This window comes from Drosophila mauritiana, chromosome 2L (assembly GCF_004382145.1).
Source record: "Drosophila mauritiana strain mau12 chromosome 2L, ASM438214v1, whole genome shotgun sequence".
NCBI lineage: Eukaryota > Metazoa > Arthropoda > Insecta > Diptera > Drosophilidae > Drosophila > Drosophila mauritiana.
This window is the reverse complement of record NC_046667.1, coordinates 14,894,839-14,911,698: the sequence shown is the minus strand read 5'-3', so window position 1 is coordinate 14,911,698 and position 16,860 is coordinate 14,894,839. Positions and strand designations below refer to the sequence as shown.

The 16,860-nt window shown below is 45.3% G+C and overlaps 4 protein-coding genes across 11 annotated transcripts; 2 read left to right on the top strand and 2 right to left on the bottom strand.

Moving 5' to 3' along the window:
* The first annotated feature begins 394 nt into the window (after nt 1-394).
* LOC117141527 (FYVE and coiled-coil domain-containing protein 1) lies at nt 395-7,837 on the top strand. 6 transcript variants are annotated; one of them, XM_033305027.1, is made up of 13 exons: nt 395-631; nt 713-1,356; nt 1,487-1,819; nt 2,020-2,178; nt 2,510-2,761; nt 2,824-3,058; nt 3,114-3,214; nt 3,280-3,402; nt 6,143-6,299; nt 6,399-6,604; nt 6,665-6,933; nt 7,001-7,307; nt 7,512-7,837. In XM_033305027.1, exons 2-13 carry the CDS (start codon nt 1,000-1,002, stop codon nt 7,683-7,685), a joined length of 2,673 nt encoding a protein of 890 aa, XP_033160918.1. In that variant the 5' UTR covers nt 395-631; nt 713-999; the 3' UTR covers nt 7,686-7,837. The 6 variants fall into 6 exon arrangements, with proteins under 6 accessions (XP_033160918.1, XP_033160927.1, XP_033160910.1 ...); XM_033305036.1 differs by having other exon boundaries at nt 395-975; nt 1,031-1,356; XM_033305019.1 differs by having other exon boundaries at nt 395-1,356.
* LOC117141563 (probable prefoldin subunit 5) lies at nt 7,805-8,530 on the bottom strand. 2 transcript variants are annotated; one of them, XM_033305074.1, is made up of 2 exons: nt 8,404-8,530; nt 7,805-8,351 (listed from the first exon to the last, which is right to left on the bottom strand). In XM_033305074.1, the coding sequence occupies exons 1-2, from the start codon at nt 8,448-8,450 to the stop codon at nt 7,910-7,912; spliced, it is 489 nt and encodes a 162-aa protein (XP_033160965.1). In that variant the 5' UTR covers nt 8,451-8,530; the 3' UTR covers nt 7,805-7,909. The 2 variants fall into 2 exon arrangements, with proteins under 2 accessions (XP_033160965.1, XP_033160972.1); XM_033305081.1 differs by having other exon boundaries at nt 7,805-8,347; nt 8,404-8,491.
* Nucleotides 8,531-8,778: 248 nt separating this feature from the next.
* Nucleotides 8,779-10,226, top strand: LOC117150418 (DNA ligase 1). Its single transcript, XM_033317287.1, has one exon. The coding sequence runs from the start codon at nt 8,829-8,831 to the stop codon at nt 10,128-10,130; it is 1,302 nt and encodes a 433-aa protein (XP_033173178.1). The 5' UTR covers nt 8,779-8,828; the 3' UTR covers nt 10,131-10,226.
* Nucleotides 10,227-10,303: 77 nt separating this feature from the next.
* LOC117150380 lies at nt 10,304-16,005 on the bottom strand. 2 transcript variants are annotated; one of them, XM_033317242.1, is made up of 6 exons: nt 15,355-16,004; nt 14,088-14,328; nt 13,755-14,035; nt 12,652-13,699; nt 12,213-12,555; nt 10,304-11,809 (listed from the first exon to the last, which is right to left on the bottom strand). In XM_033317242.1, exons 1-6 carry the CDS (start codon nt 15,780-15,782, stop codon nt 11,502-11,504), a joined length of 2,649 nt encoding a protein of 882 aa, XP_033173133.1. In that variant the 5' UTR covers nt 15,783-16,004; the 3' UTR covers nt 10,304-11,501. The 2 variants fall into 2 exon arrangements, with proteins under 2 accessions (XP_033173133.1, XP_033173134.1); XM_033317243.1 differs by lacking the exon at nt 10,304-11,809 and adding an exon at nt 12,075-12,154 and having other exon boundaries at nt 15,355-16,005.
* Nucleotides 16,006-16,860: the final 855 nt, after the last annotated feature.

Genomic DNA, 16,860 nt, shown 5'->3' with positions numbered 1-16,860 from the left:
CAATGCGGCCAAACAAACTTATCCCTTGGCAAATACACTGCGGATGAGTTAACAATTATAAGAAATTGGCAGAACCGAAACCGCAACTTGGGCAAACAGCGATGACTTGCGCATATTGTGTAAGATACATACAGAGGTGGTCAAAAGTATTTACACAACGAGCTTTTTTTTCAATTAGTTGACAATTGAAAAAAAAGCTCGTTGTGTAAATACTTTTGACCACCTCTGTATTGTGAGCCCGGCCAAAAATTCAGACTGCTAAGTTCTTGGGTAAACACGGAGCGATCCAATTCGATTCCCGACGCACTGATAAGCGCTGAGAGTCCGTCGAGTTCCCCAACTGGCGAGAGAGCCGCTCTTGGCGGTTGGCGTGGAGCGAGTGGTGGAGCGCTCAGTTCGCTTTCGTTGGCGATCGCGAACGGAGCCCAGACGAAACGCGCGGAATTCGGATCGGGGCAAGAAATAAAAAAAAAAAAACAAGAACAACATGCTGAAACCGTATACTTAATACGCGTGTGTGTGGCTCAAAAACAAGAAAAATATAAATAAACAAAACTACATTGCTACGTCAGAAGACTGCAAACAAAAGATATGAACGCAGCGCGCTGAGCTGCTTGACGTCGCCGCCAAGGTTCGAATCAGATATATTCTCTCGTTGTTTTTCCTTTTTTTTATTTTTTCTTCCGCCCATTTTTGTGTTGTTTTTAATAAGTTTACAACTTTACAACTGTTTTTTTGTACTTTCGTGAGTGCACTTGCGCCAAGTGATTTGTGATTTGCGATTTGTGATTTGCGTGCAGTTGAAGGCGAGGAGAACTGCATTCGATCTTTCCGATCAGCAGTGCCTTGAGATTGCCGCTTTCGAAGTGAACGTTCCGATGTGGAAACCTTAAGCTCGTACTCATGTCTAATTACACAAGCTATTCCCTGGCAGACTAAATCAGCTCTAAATCGGCTCTAAGTAAGAGGAACGCGGTAACTACATTTCGAATTGATATCATGGCCAGTCGCCAAGCCGGTTTCGTCCTAGACGCCAAGTCCATGGGTCTGAATCCGTCGAGACCTGCATCGCCACCGCCACCACCATCATCATCTGCCAGTCAAAAGTGTCGGCAAGTGCAGCCAACCGAAACGAGTGCCTCGCGTCCACGTCATGAATCGACGCTGGAAGCCTCATCCCATCATCAGTGCACTGCCAGCACCGAGGCGATGACCACCGATCATTACCGCTGTCTGATCCAGAAGCTGCGGGACGCCAACGGCGATGCTGGCAATATGAGCTTCGAGCTGAACAGCATATTTCTGAAGCGGCTGGACGAGATTGACTGCCTAGATGAGCGCGAGGGTGATGACACGGTGAGATTCGTTGTAAATCAAGGAGGGTATCTATTGAAACTAGTTCTTAAGACGGTTTATCAGCAATAATTCTAGAAAAATCGCTGTTCAGATAAATTATTTCATAAGACCCATTATCATACTCTTGTAGCACACTTGCCAGTTGCGTCTGGTCACATTCCAGGAGTGGGTGAATTTCCTGCTCCACGTGAACAGCGTGATCCTGGGCAACGTGTCGGACTTGGAGAAGGAGGCGTACAGCAAGATCGTTTCCTGCTGTCAGTCTGTCCAAGTGCGACAGCAGCATACCCTCGAGGAGAATCGTAGGCTGCGGGAGGACATCTGTGCGATCATAGAACGCGTGCAGACTTCTCCTAACTGCAATAACTTTGACTTCAACGGCATTTCCCTAGAGACACTGACCGTTAACCAATTGCGGGGCGTGGGAAAGGATCACGCCCACGCGGAATGCGAGAGCGAGAAGGTAGGCCATAGATCCTTGAAGGGAAAAGGCGGCGGTGATTCCAAGCTCAAGTGTGACCCGAAGTCCCACAAGAGCGAGAAATCTAAATGATTGTCTCGCTGACTAAATACGTACATTTTGTGCTGCTTTTAATAAAATTTGATATTATGTTCAGCGATATTTAAAGCTTGGCTTTAACTGGAGTTTCACTTTGTTCGCAGATGAGCGAGAGCATGAGGTCCTTAGTCGGCGAGATAGCCGCCAAGCATGACGAGATCGGCGAACTAAAGTCGCAGATCAATGCCTTGGACGAGGTGGTACACACGGCCAGGCAGAAGCTACTTTTGAAGGATCAGTGCATAGCACAGCTCAATCAACAGGTGAGATATCCTTTTGTGGCATTACTCAACCATAAATCTGCATATGTGTATCGTGTGCTTATGTAATTCATTCTATTCGTTGGTTTAAAAAAAAAAAACATCATCGTCGTCAGGTGACGTTACTCATTATTGAGCTCAGTTAATTATAGATTCATTGGAATACTTTTCTTATCGCTTAATCGGCTGTTTGAACGTACAATCGAATACTCAATCGAGTATCTTTTTAGTGAAATGCCGAATTTCTTGGTAAAATTTTCAGTGTATTTAATCTAATAGCACATCGAAACTTTCTAACTAGCTTTTTTTTACATTTCGAAAACCGTGAAAACAGCTGCAAGAGATCACCCGGTGCATTGAGTCCAGGGATCAGGCCAGCATGGAGGAGTCGCCCAACGATACACTGACCGCGGACGGGATTACAAGCGATATGCTCGAGGATCTCTCGATCCACGACACCCAGGAGAGCGAAATGCTGCGACTGCTGAACACGGAGCTCAATGATCTGCTCGATCTGCACAACAAACAGGAGTTCCAGACCATAGAGAGTTGGCGAAAACGTCTGTCCTGCTTCATCGGAAAACTGGTGAGGGATTCTACTGAGTTTTAGCAAATCCTTTTCGATTACACCTTCTTTCTTTATCAAAGGCAACCGAGCGTGAGGACACTGTGAAAAAACTGGAGAGCATTCGTAGTAATCTGAAAATCCTCCAGTCGGACCTTGATCAATCCTGCCTGAACTCAATTGATTCCGAATCAAGGCCCTGTGATCGGGACGCGGATGCTCAAATGCTGGAAGCTCTACGTAGACGCCTGCTCAGCCTTAGCCAAGTCAATCGAGAACTGCACGGAAAGTACCAGCGCCTGGACACCGAGTCGAAAAGTGGGTATATCTGATTCTCGATACTTTCGCTATAACTATTTCCCTTTGCAAAAAGTCAAAATTTCCGAGCTGGAGGCGAGGCTTGAATCGGAAATCGGCGTTTATCAAAGAAATAACGATGTTCTAAGGGAGATCGCCGAACTCCTCTGCTCCTTGGTGAGTTCTTCATTATTCTGCAGGATTGCATGAAAGGCATATTAAAAATATGTGCACCATTTCAGGGTTCCAAGGAGTTCTCCTACAACGAAATCTACGACGAATCCTCGAAAGAAAATCCATTTTGTACGACCATTGCGCAAATGTTTGCACAGACATTCGAGCAGGAGAAAAATCAAGTGACAATTGTGAGTATCTGACGGCTTTGATTGCATCGCAAATAACCAATAACCGATTCCAATAACCCCGGTTGTCATATCAAATGCAGGAATGCGATACGAAAACACCTTCCCAAACAAGGAAGCCAACCAAAGCCACCAAAATCCCGGGAGCCACGGCAAAAACAAACAAACAACAACCAACAACTAAACCATCAAACAAGCCAACGACAACTAAAACTATACCAACGAAAAAGACAACTACAACGTTTAGGACCTCCAAGTAACTATGTCACTTGTTGGGCCTCCTAAACAGTTAGTCTAATCTAAGCCACGTTAAGTAGTTTGTATAGTTTAGCTTAAAGTTTGTCGTTCTTAAGTAATTTATCATCGCGATAGTTCGCTACGAAAACTCAATTCCATATGGCAAGAATCTATATCTATCTATATATGGTTAAACAGAAACTAGAATCACAGATTGCTGAAATGAATAGTTTTAACATGATTATTCTTAACTAGTTTTAAATAAAGTTTCTTTCATATCCAAACCTAATTATGAGCTTGAAATACATTTCCGATTTCCGTTTCAGCACATAGAACTTTCTTCTTATGTGGTAAACGACATTCGCCTTCACATATATACTCGGTACAGTATTTACTCGGTAAATCCTGGCTGGATTGGCAAAAGAACTACTCTGTTGCCATTCGAGTCCCCGATTTATTTACCCATATATGTATATATATTCGGCCCAGACACAAAAGAAAGGGATCCACTTCACTCCTCCCGCCGGGCAAATGTCTACATACGACAAATACAAATCGTTCGCCAATGTGTTTATTGTGGAAACTCGGCTGTATGTTCAACTGCAATTGCCCCCGAGGGGGAGCACCTTCTGCCCTCCAGCCAGTGAATCCAGCGAATCGGAAATAGGTTTCGTGTTATTTATTTACCCACAATCGACACGCGATTCCGGCGAGCAGTGATATGCATATTGATGAGTGCCGCCGGGATTGGGACTTCACTGACTAGGACTGCTCGTGATCCTCGTGACTGCAAGGACCACGAACCCTAACATCGATCTCGATCTATGCCCGGAGTAAATCATAATTCCGAACCAACTTAAATTGAGCTCAGTGCACATACAAATATTTAGTAACTTCCTAAATAAATGTTTATTTAGATGACTGATGACTGACTTGGTGTGAACTATAAACAAAGTCGCTGCTCACGCCATCATCTCTTTGGCGAAACTGTCGGGCGCAATATCAAACACAACTCGGCAGGAAGCCCCAGCAGCGGAGCAGTTCGCTTCAGAATCCTGTCATCCGTCGGCGGATTTGGCCGTTTAGTCGCGTGAAGCGAATCAAGGAACGTGCCAGGAATAACGCGCCAAATCCTCGCCAGCCAATTTACGAGCCGTAATTAGTCGCCTAAGTCGCGCTACGTCGATTTGAAAAGCGAAAGGAAAATCGGGCAATTAGCCCGGAAATTGTGAGGTGCAAACGCGCGGAGAAAGTTTGCCAAAAGTGCAAATTGTTTTCGAGTGCTTTTGCAAAGGAAGGGGGTGAAGTGCAGTGAAGAAAGTTGGTGGTGCGAACCGTAAATGTGCAAATGGAGTCGATGGAAAAAGCGAATTGCTGGGCTCCACTAATGGGTTTAATGACAGACAAGGAATCATAAGAATTCATTGCCCTCGTCCCAATCGATTTTCACATTTCCCCGAGCCTGAGTTCTGAGCTTAGCTATCAATTTCGTAGTACTAAGTCCCCGCCCCACCCACTGCAATATAATATGCCTTTAAAAGAGTTTTAAGTGCGCCGAGCCACGCTTCCGAACCACTTCCCTCCCCTCCACATTCATAAATATCCATATATCCATCTATCGTATCCAAGAAATAGACAGACGATAATATAGTATTCGCTGCCACCCACTGCAACTAACTTTATTTTCAAATCGTGTCAAACAGTCGGGCCGCGCAAATAATAATATCTATAAAACTGGGGGAAGTCAGCCCCTCCCTCCCCCCACACTCATCAACAAACTTGTGTGTTGCCAAAGTGCCAAAGAAGCGAAACTTTGAAACCGGAAACCCGAAACCCTGCCACCTACGTTTCGAATTGGTTTTATTTTCGTGACAAACTTTTAATAGCAATATTATTGAAATGAAATGAAACGGTAATGAAGCCGAAATTCGTCTGGGTGATATATTTGCGAGATATATTTGTGAGCTCGGCGGCACGAAGGCTCCATTCCCAGGCATTCGACACCGAAAACGATTTGAACACAAAGATACATCCGCGTATCTGCAATCGACAATTGACAACTGACAGGTGATTTCGTGCGCGGATTTGCAGGCAATTAGTTACCGATTTCTGAGTGGCCATGGTAAGCCTCGAGTGCAGCGGTACCAACCAGTGCGCCACAACTCAATTTGCATTTGTAGAACACAGGCAACAGCTCCACCGATTGCCCCCACCGCCAGCAGTTGGAGCACACGCTGCTCCACTGCCAGACCGAGTCGGACCTGCTGCAGGCCACCCGGGATAATTACCTCAGCATCATCGATGAGTTCAAAAGGGATCTCGAGGAGCTGACCGAACAGGTGGAGCAGCAGCAGCAGCAGCTGCAGCAGAGCTCGCTAGCCAGCCAATCCTGCCCAGAACGGATCAACTGTGAACTGGAGATACAAGTTGGACCCACTAAAGCACACATTTCCCAAATTGCTCTTAATCGTTTCTCTGATTTCTCGCCCACTATTTTCCCCACCAGAACGAACACCTTTCCTGCCAAGTCAAGGGACTGCAGGAAAATCTAAAGGATCGAGATAACCAGATTACCCAGCTGCAGACCATGATCAATAGCTACTCCGATTTCAGCGAGAACAATCGGCTCAAAGAAGAGATGCATGTCCTCAAACAGAAGAATTGTGAGTGAAAACTTTTGATTTCTAATTAAAAACCTATAATACTATAATAATGTTAAATGTAATTTATATATATATATATATATATATGTATATTATCAGGTGATCTATCCCGCCAACTGCGGGAACTCCCTTCCCTGCTGAAAACCCAAGAAGATCAAAGCGTGGAGCTCTGCACGAAGTACGAAAGCCTGATGGCCAGCTTCGAGGATCAGTGCCAGGAGCTCAAGGGCGCCAAGAGGAAAGCGCAGAGCCTGCAAACGCGACTGGATCAGGTGGAGCAGCTGCAGGATGAGCTGAGAACAGAGGTGGTAACCGACTATTGTCGCCCTTGGGCACAATTAAAACTGAGCGATTATGAATTTCAGCGCAAAATCCTGCGAGAGGAGGTGATCGCTTTGAAGGAGAAGGAGGCTGTGTCCGCGGGACGCGATCGGGCACTTCAAGAGCAACAAAAGAGTGCCCAGTTGGAGATGGAGAAGATGCGCGATCTTGTTCGGAAAATGCAGGGCCATCTGCAGCTGGATGACATCCGGCATCGCGAAAGTATCCAGCGGATGAACGAGACAACTGAGTCTCTGCGGGAGGAGTTGCGCATCATTTCGGAAAATTGCCAGCAAATGCAGATCCGCCTAAAGTAGGTAATTTTCCAGGATAGAGTGCATCCATATAAAAGCAGCTGCCATGTTCTCTCTTCCCGCCAGCCAACAGACCGAAGTTAACCAGCAGCAGGAGCAGATTATCGACTCCTTTCGAAAATGGAAGGATGCCCAGGTTAGAGCCGACGAGGCGATGCGTCATTGCGCCAAGCGGGCCGAGGAACACATCCACATGCTGCTGGAAGAAAACCGGACGTTGGCCGAGGATTATCGCAATCTATTCCGGGACTACAAGCTCTTAGAGACGGAGATAAAGAGAATTAAGCAGACGGTCAACTGCGCGTCCAGTTCCGCGATAAATTGTCCACCTCCGACAAGTGGCGGTCTGGCCAATCCCGAGGCGGGGAACGATGTGAGTTGGAAATATACAAATCTTTCACACACTTTATATGCCAAAATGCCATCTATAAACCATGTAAAACTTGAACTCTTTCTTCATTTTCAATAAGCCTGTTCCAAATTTTGACGAATTGGATAACCATTGGACTTCTAAAACGGGCAGCTGGAATTAAAATAACATTTTCTAACTTGTCTAACCTATCGGTGACTTCCGCAGATGGCCAGGCGATTGCAGAACTTGACCAGCACCTCCCAGCGGATTTTTAACCAGAATCAGACTATTAGCGATCAGTACTGCAACCTATTGATCTCAGGAAGTCCAGCTGGAATTGGGCAACCGGTGGCTCAATCCATAATGCGGCGTACTCGATCGTCAGAGGGTCAGTCGTAGGAGTCGCCAGGATTTGCATGCCCCTCCTCCTTCCATTTAAAAATCGTTCTCACCCAAAATCTCTATGCCATCAACACTTTGGAGGCGCGTAACTTGTAAATTATCTTTGTAAATTGTGGTAGAAAATAAAAACTAAGTGCTTGTGTAATCTTGGTAATAATGTGATCACTGATACGATACGAACAAGGATACAGATGCTATCAGCTTCTGTGGACGCAGCGGAGCTATTTGCTTTCATCCTGTTGGATAAGTTTGGTTCTTTCACTGATTGCTATCAGGGCCATTTTGATTTGGGCCCTTTTCTTGACGCTTTCTTCGCGCAGGACATCTGATTGCTTGGTCAAGATCTTGACGCGGGTGTCACAGTAGCGTTCTGCCTCCGGAATGCTCATATCGAGGAACACATTCTTGCCCACATCGACCAGAATGCTGTCCATTTTCCGGACGCGAGCCTGCATGAATACGTTGCTGCCGATGTTGACTTGCGTCTTGTAGCCATCTGGCAGGTGGGTGTCGAAGGTCTGGAGTGTGTTCTTCAGCTGTAGGTACTCCATGATCTCCTCGTTGAACCGCCCGATGCACTTCTCCAACTGTCTGAGATCCTCTTTCAGCACCTCGTTGATGAACTCCTCAATTTGGGTGATGCGCGCCTGGTTTGCATCCTGCCTGTAAGTGGGTCTTACATTTGCTGCATTCACTTGTATTTTTATCCACTTACTCGGCTTTTCTGTGAGCTTCTGTGTTGCGTTTTGGATTTACTTGCATTGTTTCGGCATTAAAAAGAAATTCAAATTTATTGGGATATCTGGTTTGTTTACTTCTTGTTTCTTCTTCTTCTCTCCGCAATAGCGGCAAGTAGATGTTATCGATAGACAGCAGTAGTTTCGATTTAGCTATATTCAAGCCAAATGTTAGGACTAATAAATAGCTCAGAATTTAGGCAAATTAATTAAAATAATTTATTTAATATTTAATGAATTAACTTAAATAATTAAGAGCTTTTTTCACATTAACAAAACACATAGCAAAATTCGAATTTAGTATTAATTATTCTACTGGTGATTTTTAGCACATTTTTTAGTCACATGAGTTGGCACGCCCGCAATACGATTTCGCGCTATTTTAACTAAACAAATTGTCGAAATGTCGCTTAAAAAGGCTCTCGACGATTGCATGATTGATTTCGATCGCTGTGTGCTGGTCACCGATCTCCTGGAGGAGTACAAGCTGTCCTACAAGGAGGTGAACGATGCGCTGGAGGCCTACATCAAAGAGCAGGAACCTGCCACAAAATTCGAGAAGAGATTTCTAGTCCATGGCAAGCGTAAAACGCAAGGATCCGATTCCGGCGAAGATCTGTACTCTGTGGTGCTGGAGAGCAGGGTGCAGGATTGGCTGGCCAAAGTCCAGGATGCGGAGTCCCAGCTGTATAGTGTGAAAATAGCCGGTGGCACCAAAGCGCCGGGTGCGATTTTCAAACCCATGCAGCATCTGGAGGTGAAGTTGGCCAAAGTGGAGCAGCGTCCTGGAGCGGGAAAGGTAGTGCCCAGTGCAAATGGGACGACACACAACAATGGACTCAAATCTGAACCCAATAAATCAGAGTCATCGAAGTCTGTGGCTAAGTTGGAGCCTTCAAAATCTGCACTTAAATCAGAGCCCGCAAAGTCGGAGGCGGAAAAGCCAGCGGGCAGCAAGGGCAAGTCCTCTCCGGAGGATAAGAAGACCTCGCCCAAGGAACAGGCCTCTAAAGCCAAGCCTGCAGCAGCCAAAAAGGGTAGCATTAATAGCTTCTTCACAGCGGCGGCCAGCAAGCCAAAGGATGTCAAAGCCACGCCCAGCAAATCAACGTCCGGCACCATGGACAACTTCTTTAAGAAGCAACCGCCAGGCGCCAAGAAGTCGCCACCGGAATCTGAAGTTAAATCCAAGAAAGATGCTGCCAATTCAAACAAAAAGGAAGCCTCGACGAAGAAATCCCCTAGTCCCACCAAGAAGCCCTCAAAGGCAAACACCTCCATGCAACTGTTCGACGAGGAGAGCGCCGAATCCTCCGACGAGGAGGAAAAGCTGGACATGCTGCGGCGAAAGGTGATCGAGTCGGACAACAACTCCGATCAGGAAAGGGCCTCGTCCTCCAAGCGGCGACGAATCAGCGACTCTGAGGACGAGGAGCAGCCGCCCAAGAAGTCCGCCGATGAAGAGTCCGCCGCAGTGGACGAGAAAATGGATACGGAACCGGCCAATGAAACCTATCTGGATGAAGATGGCTTTGTTATCACGCAGCGAAAACCGACAAAAGCCAAGCCCGCCAACAAAAAGATTTCCCCAAAGGCTGCAGCTCCCGTCAACAAAAAGAAGTCACCACCTTCAGCCGCCAAAGCTGGAAAGGATGCGCCTAAAACCAAACAAGCCGGCATTATGAACTTTTTTTCCAAGAAGTAAATGAAAGCAGGGAGATGTTGCTAAATTAAGGTTATTGGTTAAGCATGGAAACAGTTATTGTTTTTAATAAATAAATTTATTTATGATTATTGAAAATAATATATGTTTTACGATGGGTTTACAAAGAAATAGCCATTAACCCATATTAAAACAAAGTTTTCATTTGTTGTTAAAAAGAATTTATTGCATTTGTTTATAGCTGCTAGAAGTTGTTTGAGTATCTTGTTTGTAATTTGTATTTATTTATTTATATAGATTCGCGTGTCTGATTGTGTGTGTGTGTGTGTGGGCGTGTCGGTGTGAATTTTGCCTGGCCTATGCTTTATCAGTGCGTGTTTTTGTTTTTGGTTTTGTATTTGTTTTCGTTTTCGATTCGAGATCGAAACTCGTTATCTCCGCTATCGTTACCGTATTTCAAAACACTTTAAAAAATTAAGGCGAGGTTTGAAAAAACACTTGTTTGTTCATATAATTCGAATATTCGTTAATTTAAATTGTTCATTTGTTGTCTTGTTGGTTTTTCGTTTTTCATTTTACATTTTTGGTTTTTTATTCTTGGTTTTTGCTTTTCTGTTTCTGCAGTGATTGCGTTTGATTCCTATCTGATTTTTAAGCATTAAAAGCTTACAGTCAGGCTGCCCGATGGCAAGCAAATACATATGTATGTAAGTGATTGAGTAAGGGGTTTTTTCTCTGTGGTGGATAAAACAATTTGTCGTGTTCGTGGCAAACAATCGAGATCAGTGGCTACGCTTAGGTAGAAGCTTCTCAGAAGCTAAATTAATGCTTACACTTAGATTTGCCCCGGCCTATAATCTACCGATTAGGTTATTCCATTTAGGCAGTGGTCACTGTACAGCTCAACGAGATCCAAAGTTTCGAATGTGGGGCATTTAACTAAATTTTGAAGAGCGCGAAAATCGATGAGAGTACAGTGAACCATCGCTAAGTTTGGCCCTTGTAGCTATGTATGTTAATTCATAAATATTGCTCGCAATGCTAAATGAAAAAGTCATTTGCTATATAATCAATCAGTTAATCAGTAATTAATCATTTCCTAGGTGTGATATGAACATAATGTGTGCATGATATGACTCTCTACTAATATGATCGTTTTGATTTCTCTCGCACGCTATTTGCCTTGACTTAATTACCTAAATGAATGTAACATTCGTTTCGTACAATTTAATATCTCAGCACCATTTTTTTGAATAATAGCACAAAGTATATATGCAATTATGTTTTGTATGGGTCAACAATAGAATTTTCCTAGAATCTGTGTGGGTGTTTTCTTTTCTTTTCGCTACTGAGTAAAATATATTATCTAAGTTTATTTAACTTTGCTCGCTTCATTTTGTTTGGGGCTCTCATCTAAACTTGCGTATCTACGACACTGCCATAGGACTCTTCAGCAAATTTGGGCGCAATATAATCCTCGTAGTAGTTGATGAATATATCCTTGAACTCGTCGGCTATGAACTCCAAAGCATTTAGCATTTGCATCAGCTCCCGATCGTTGCACTTGTAGTTGCTCAACGCCATCACATCCCAGAAGTAGGAGAAGTACTTCACGTACTCGATCGACTGTCCGCCGTACTGGGCCATCACGCTGGGCAGCACGGATCGCAGGATGGAGCCCAGTTTGTTGAACTCCCAGTCGTCCAGGACTGTGGCCCCCTCTTTTGGTTGGCGCAGTTGTTAGAGGTAGGAGGAGCAGACAGAGAAAGAGAGAGATCAAAAGAGATAGTTTACCAGGATCCAGGAGAAGAGGACTAGCAGAAAATATATGGGGTACATGATTGCGAAATTTCAATAAATAAAGTTGTCATTAAAAAACTAATATAATCCTTTTAAGAACCAGTTTTTCTTTTGAATATATATCTACTTTATAGCTTATTCCAGAGGTAGAAAACTTTCTGAACTGGATTTAGACTATTAGACAGATTAATGGATAATCTGAATAAATTTAATGAAATGTTGGATTGAGAAGCGGAAAAGGTGCGCAACCAAGAGGGAAACGTGAGCTGGTGATGATCAAAAATCATATATAAATGCCAAAGCTCTCCATTTCCGAGCACTTACCGCGATGCACCATGAGGCACTGCTCCAGAAGCAGCCTGGCCAGAGCCACCTTGCACTCGTGCAGATCCATCAGTTGGTTCTCGGCGCGCTCGATGGCCGCGTACAGTTTGCACCTCTCCTCGATGAGTTCGCAATCGATGAGCGACGTGGTGAAGGCCCAGAACCACTCCAGTTTCTGGTACTCGCCGCAATGCGGACACATGATCAGGTCGGCGCCATTGAACTCCGGCTGGGTGTACTCCTCGGACAGCCACCAACGCAGACTTGGAGCATGGGGCAGGGCGTTGGGTGTGAAGATCTCCATACAGTTTGGGTTATCACAACGGTAGCGATGGAACTTATGCTAGAGGATGATAAATATTTAAATATTTAATGCATCAATAAAGATAAATCAGAACATGCAAGCCATTAATCAAAGAAGAATGGTGTCCCAACTTACGAACTGATCATCCGAGTGCGTTAACTGGCAGGCGTTGCAGTGGCACCTGATGCCGCTCTCCAGGAGCTGTTTGGTGCGCTCCTCCCGGGGCAATTGCTGAAAGTTGCCTCCGGCGAAGCAGTTGTAGATGCCGGAGCCCGCCGGCAGATCCAAAAGGGCCAACGCGGTCACCTTGCGGCCGGAGAACTTGGCGCATATCGTTGAAGAACAACTGTGGCGGCACAAGTTCAGTGTATCCGGGTAGACGGAGTACGACACGACAGCCACCTCGCCGGCCAGCAGATGGAGATGGCCCTCCTGCAGGCGCATGGGTGCGGCCCATAGCTGGAATTCGTTGAGTGACGAGAAGACGTGCGGATCAGCGGGCAGGACGAAGGATCGGCAGGCAGTGAACGATCTGTGGCGCAGCTGGCCAATGTGACGCATGAGTAGAGCGGCACATAGCAGCTCCCATTCAGCACTCGACATCCGAGAGGCCGTAGGCAGACTCTTCTCCAGCTGGTCGAAAAACGTAGTGCACTTGCTCAGGTAAATGGACAGGATGTGTGCGGCAAGGGCCAATGCGATCACCGTGTCCGTGGGTCGCTCCTCCTTCAAACGCTCCAAACGCAGCACAGCGCTATAGGCGATATCCTGGCGCTCCTGCAATCCCCCATTGATGGCCGACCAAAGCTTGCTGAGCGTCGGTTTCTTTCGGCAATGGCCCAAGAGTTCCGGCAGTCCTGTGATCAGCATCCTGAAGGCCAGCTGCAGGAGTCGCGGCATTCCGAAAACCTCGCCAAAGGACTCGAACAGCTCGATCTGGTGGCCAAAGCACTCCACCGCATGAATCGCCGCATGCTTGAAGCGGCACTGTCGGGAACAATAGACCACTAGGCGGTTGGAGCAGTAAATGCAGGGAAATGGTATGAACTGAGTGATCCCGCAGTTGTCGCACACCCGGCAATTGCCACTGGGCACCATGGCCACCGCTTCCGATTCGAAGATGAGCGCGTTCTTGGCCACCGCCCTGGTTGTGTGCAGCGACGAGGAGTTGTCCAACCAGGCTCTATAAAACATATACAACCTATTAGGCATTATCCACATGGAACATTCGAACTCACATTTCAAAGGCTTTCGAATCGTTGGTATCCAGATCATCGCCCGTCTGAACGGCCATTTCGAAGCGCTCCACCTTGAGCACCTCGCACTGGTGCCAGAGCTCATGGGTCCTCGCTTCGAACACCTGGTTCAGTTCAATGTGCAGGAGCTCGTGCAGATGCTCCTCGCAGAGCGCAAAGTTACGCAGTTTTAAGGCACAGGCGGCTTGGCGCAGCTTAATCAATGGCAAGTACTCCTCCGGATAGCCCAGATCCAGGGCGCACAGGCAGTCGTCGTAGGATTCCTATCAAGATTATAATATATATCTTTACAACATATATTACTGGATTTCTTACCGCATATAGACCGCAATCAAAGAGGACCAGGGAGCGATTGGCGTGGGCCAGGGCGGCTGCCAGCGTGTTCCGGGCGGGGGCCAGGAATATGGCCTCCGTGAAGAGATCGCTGGCCTTGAGCGGATGCCGCTCCTTGCGGTACGAATCGTTACCAGCCTCCCGCAGACGACGAGACTCCTCCTCCGACTTGAAGTGGCCCGTTTGGTGGCGCAGATGTTGAAACCATTTGAGTACGTGTGGCCTGTGCGGTTGGCAAAAGGGTGGCATGGTTAATTATTCACGGCAAATGTCAAAACGAAGTGACCCAAATACCGAGTTCGACAGCAAACAATGCTTCTTAACCTAAACGTACGAATGCATGCAACCGACTATACTGGGCCGTTTTTACAAAGTGGTAAAAAGTGCTAGCAACAAATGAAGGGGCATATGAACCATATGAAATGACATAAATGTGAATTTCAAATTGCACATTTTTCTAAACCTATATAACGATTTCAGATTAATAAATTAAATATAATTTTTAAGATACATTTTAAAAAAATCGGGTCATTCAATCTAAAACGAAGCACAATGTGCAAGGGTGCAAAATCAACTCCCACAAATTATATTAATTTCATGGGGTAATTATGGATTTGCATAATAGCTTGGCCTAACCAACATTAGGCCACTGGTTGAAAAAGCACCACGCGTTTTTAATTTGCTTTGCATATTGTTCGAGGGTGACATGCGAAACTAAAAAAATGAATGTAATATTAAATACCTAAAAAAAGGATTTATATTTATACTTATACACATGTATGAAAAAGTATGCTTTTTGTCAGGTTCTTTTAAATTTCAAGTTCATACCAAAATCTAATATATTCACAAGCAAAAAAAAAAAATAAAAATAATGGATACCCTCGACTATCAGATACCCGTTACCCAGCTGGACAGACGGACGGACATGTCTGGATCGACATGGCTAGTGAATCTGATCATGAACATGAATACTGAAAAGAGCCAGAAACGAATCATTGTCCTGTTACATACTTTTCTCCGAATCCAATATACCCTATTTCTTTACACATAATGGGTATAATCACTGTACAATGTGAATATGCTATTTGTTTTTAAACTTTCTACCTATTTTAGGATATTAGATAACCACTAAGGTTGCTTTTTTGGAATGACAATATCGACATCGTTTTGACAAATCTTGTTAGTTAGTGGAAGCGATTAGGTTAAGGTTTGTGCTTTTATGGACTAGTGGCCCCATCGTTATGTTCACCTAAAATCCAGCACCGGCTCCTTGGTCGTAGTCGGGGACGAAATACCCAGTCCGCCCACCGCCCCAATCAGGTCGTCATCCTCCTCGCCATTTTCGGGACGCGAAAGTGGCGCCGCCGAGGTGCTGGCCTCCAGATCGCCATCCTCCAGATTGCGGCTCAGTTTCTGTCGTTGCACAGGCGTTATGAGCAGGAGCAGTTGCAGCTCGTCCTTGTGCAGCAGCTCATCAGCGTTCAGGTGCTTAAGCTGCTGGCCAATCAGCTCGCTTAGGGTCACAGCTGGCGGAGCGGAGGCATTAGCAGCCGCGGAGGTGGCACCGGAACCGGAAACGGCAGCCGACGAGGCGGTGGAGACGGGAGCGGTGGCTGTGGTGGTGTTGGTGGTGGCTGCTTTGTTGTTCCCACGCGCAGAGGATGTGGAGGAGGCCATCACTTGGTGGCTGCTTGGTGCTTGTGGCTCGCTTTTTTCTGGTCTCGCGCACTCCTTCCGTTCAGTTGGCCATGGCCATCTATCTGGTCACTGCCGCGGCGGCAGTCCGGGCGAATTATCGGCTATCAATTCGAGTGCACAACGCCCCGACATCATTGACTAATAACGCTAGCTAAACTTTCACGAACTCCCGCACGTTGTGGCCTTCATATTGATTTTTTAAAACATCGCCACTCGTGCCAGCGATGTGCCAGTCGTAACGGACCTATCGCTTAGGGATGGCACTTGCCAGTTACCGTTATTCTTGGGGGTGGTATTTCAAGAATATTCTAACCCATATTATGCATTTGCCAAAGCCAATGAATTAAGAAAGTTATCAACCCTGTACTTGAAATAATGAAATAAATCTTATCTTATCATATACCCTGCGCAAAATATTGTTACTATATTGTTACTTTCAAATCTTTAGGCTCTTCTTCTCTTATGATCTTTATGCTTATCAGAGTTTAAAAACGTAGCTTAAAATATATATTTATAATTTTCGTATGCCTTTAGAATTAGAAAAACGAGTTTGTAGCTTTTGAACTTCGTTATTTTATTAACATTTCACCCACAATGTTTACCTGTATTTGTAAAGCCAGGACTACTTTTTAAATACCAACGACAAACTGTTTTGAGCTATCTGGCAGCCCTACGATAAGCGCAAGATTCAAAAATTCTGGCGAGTGTTTTTCCCATTCACATTCTTATCTGCCGGCTGGATAAACCTTCTCTTAAAAGCAAACTTATCCCGTTGGTTGTCTCACCGCACGTTACCATCATTGAACGGTCCGTGTGCTATATTCACACTTGACATATCATACCTCCTGATAAGAATGGGCATCTTTCTTCCTCTTTTCGTTTGAGATTGCACGTAGAAAAATGTTGGCACAACATTTAAAATGCCATACTATATTTCACTAAAAAAATATAGCAACTTAAGATCAGATTTGTTGTGTGAAAATGACAATTGTTGATAATAATAATTCATTATTTAATAGTTCATCAAGCACTATATCAAAAGTTTATTTCAAGATGT

What these genes read in the sequence shown, in the direction of transcription:
- LOC117141527 (XM_033305027.1), top strand. Translation starts at nt 1,000, where the DNA reads ATGGCCAGTCGCCAAGCCGGTTTCGTCCTAGACGCCAAGTCCATGGGT. An exon ending in TAGCACAGCTCAATCAACAG is followed by an intron (nt 2,179 to 2,509) that starts GTGAGATATCCT and finishes CCGTGAAAACAG; the next exon opens with CTGCAAGAGATCACCCGGTG. An exon ending in CCTGGACACCGAGTCGAAAA is followed by an intron (nt 3,059 to 3,113) that starts GTGGGTATATCT and finishes CTTTGCAAAAAG; the next exon opens with TCAAAATTTCCGAGCTGGAG.
- LOC117141563 (XM_033305074.1), bottom strand. Translation starts at nt 8,450, where the DNA reads ATGCAAGTAAATCCAAAACGCAACACAGAAGCTCACAGAAAAGCCGA. An exon ending in GAAGCTCACAGAAAAGCCGA is followed by an intron (nt 8,352 to 8,403) that starts GTAAGTGGATAA and finishes ACCCACTTACAG; the next exon opens with GCAGGATGCAAACCAGGCGC.
- LOC117150418 (XM_033317287.1), top strand. Translation starts at nt 8,829, where the DNA reads ATGTCGCTTAAAAAGGCTCTCGACGATTGCATGATTGATTTCGATCGC.
- LOC117150380 (XM_033317242.1), bottom strand. Translation starts at nt 15,782, where the DNA reads ATGGCCTCCTCCACATCCTCTGCGCGTGGGAACAACAAAGCAGCCACC. An exon ending in TTGATTGCGGTCTATATGCG is followed by an intron (nt 14,036 to 14,087) that starts GTAAGAAATCCA and finishes TAATCTTGATAG; the next exon opens with GAATCCTACGACGACTGCCT. An exon ending in GTGCCTCATGGTGCATCGCG is followed by an intron (nt 11,810 to 12,212) that starts GTAAGTGCTCGG and finishes GCCAACCAAAAG; the next exon opens with AGGGGGCCACAGTCCTGGAC.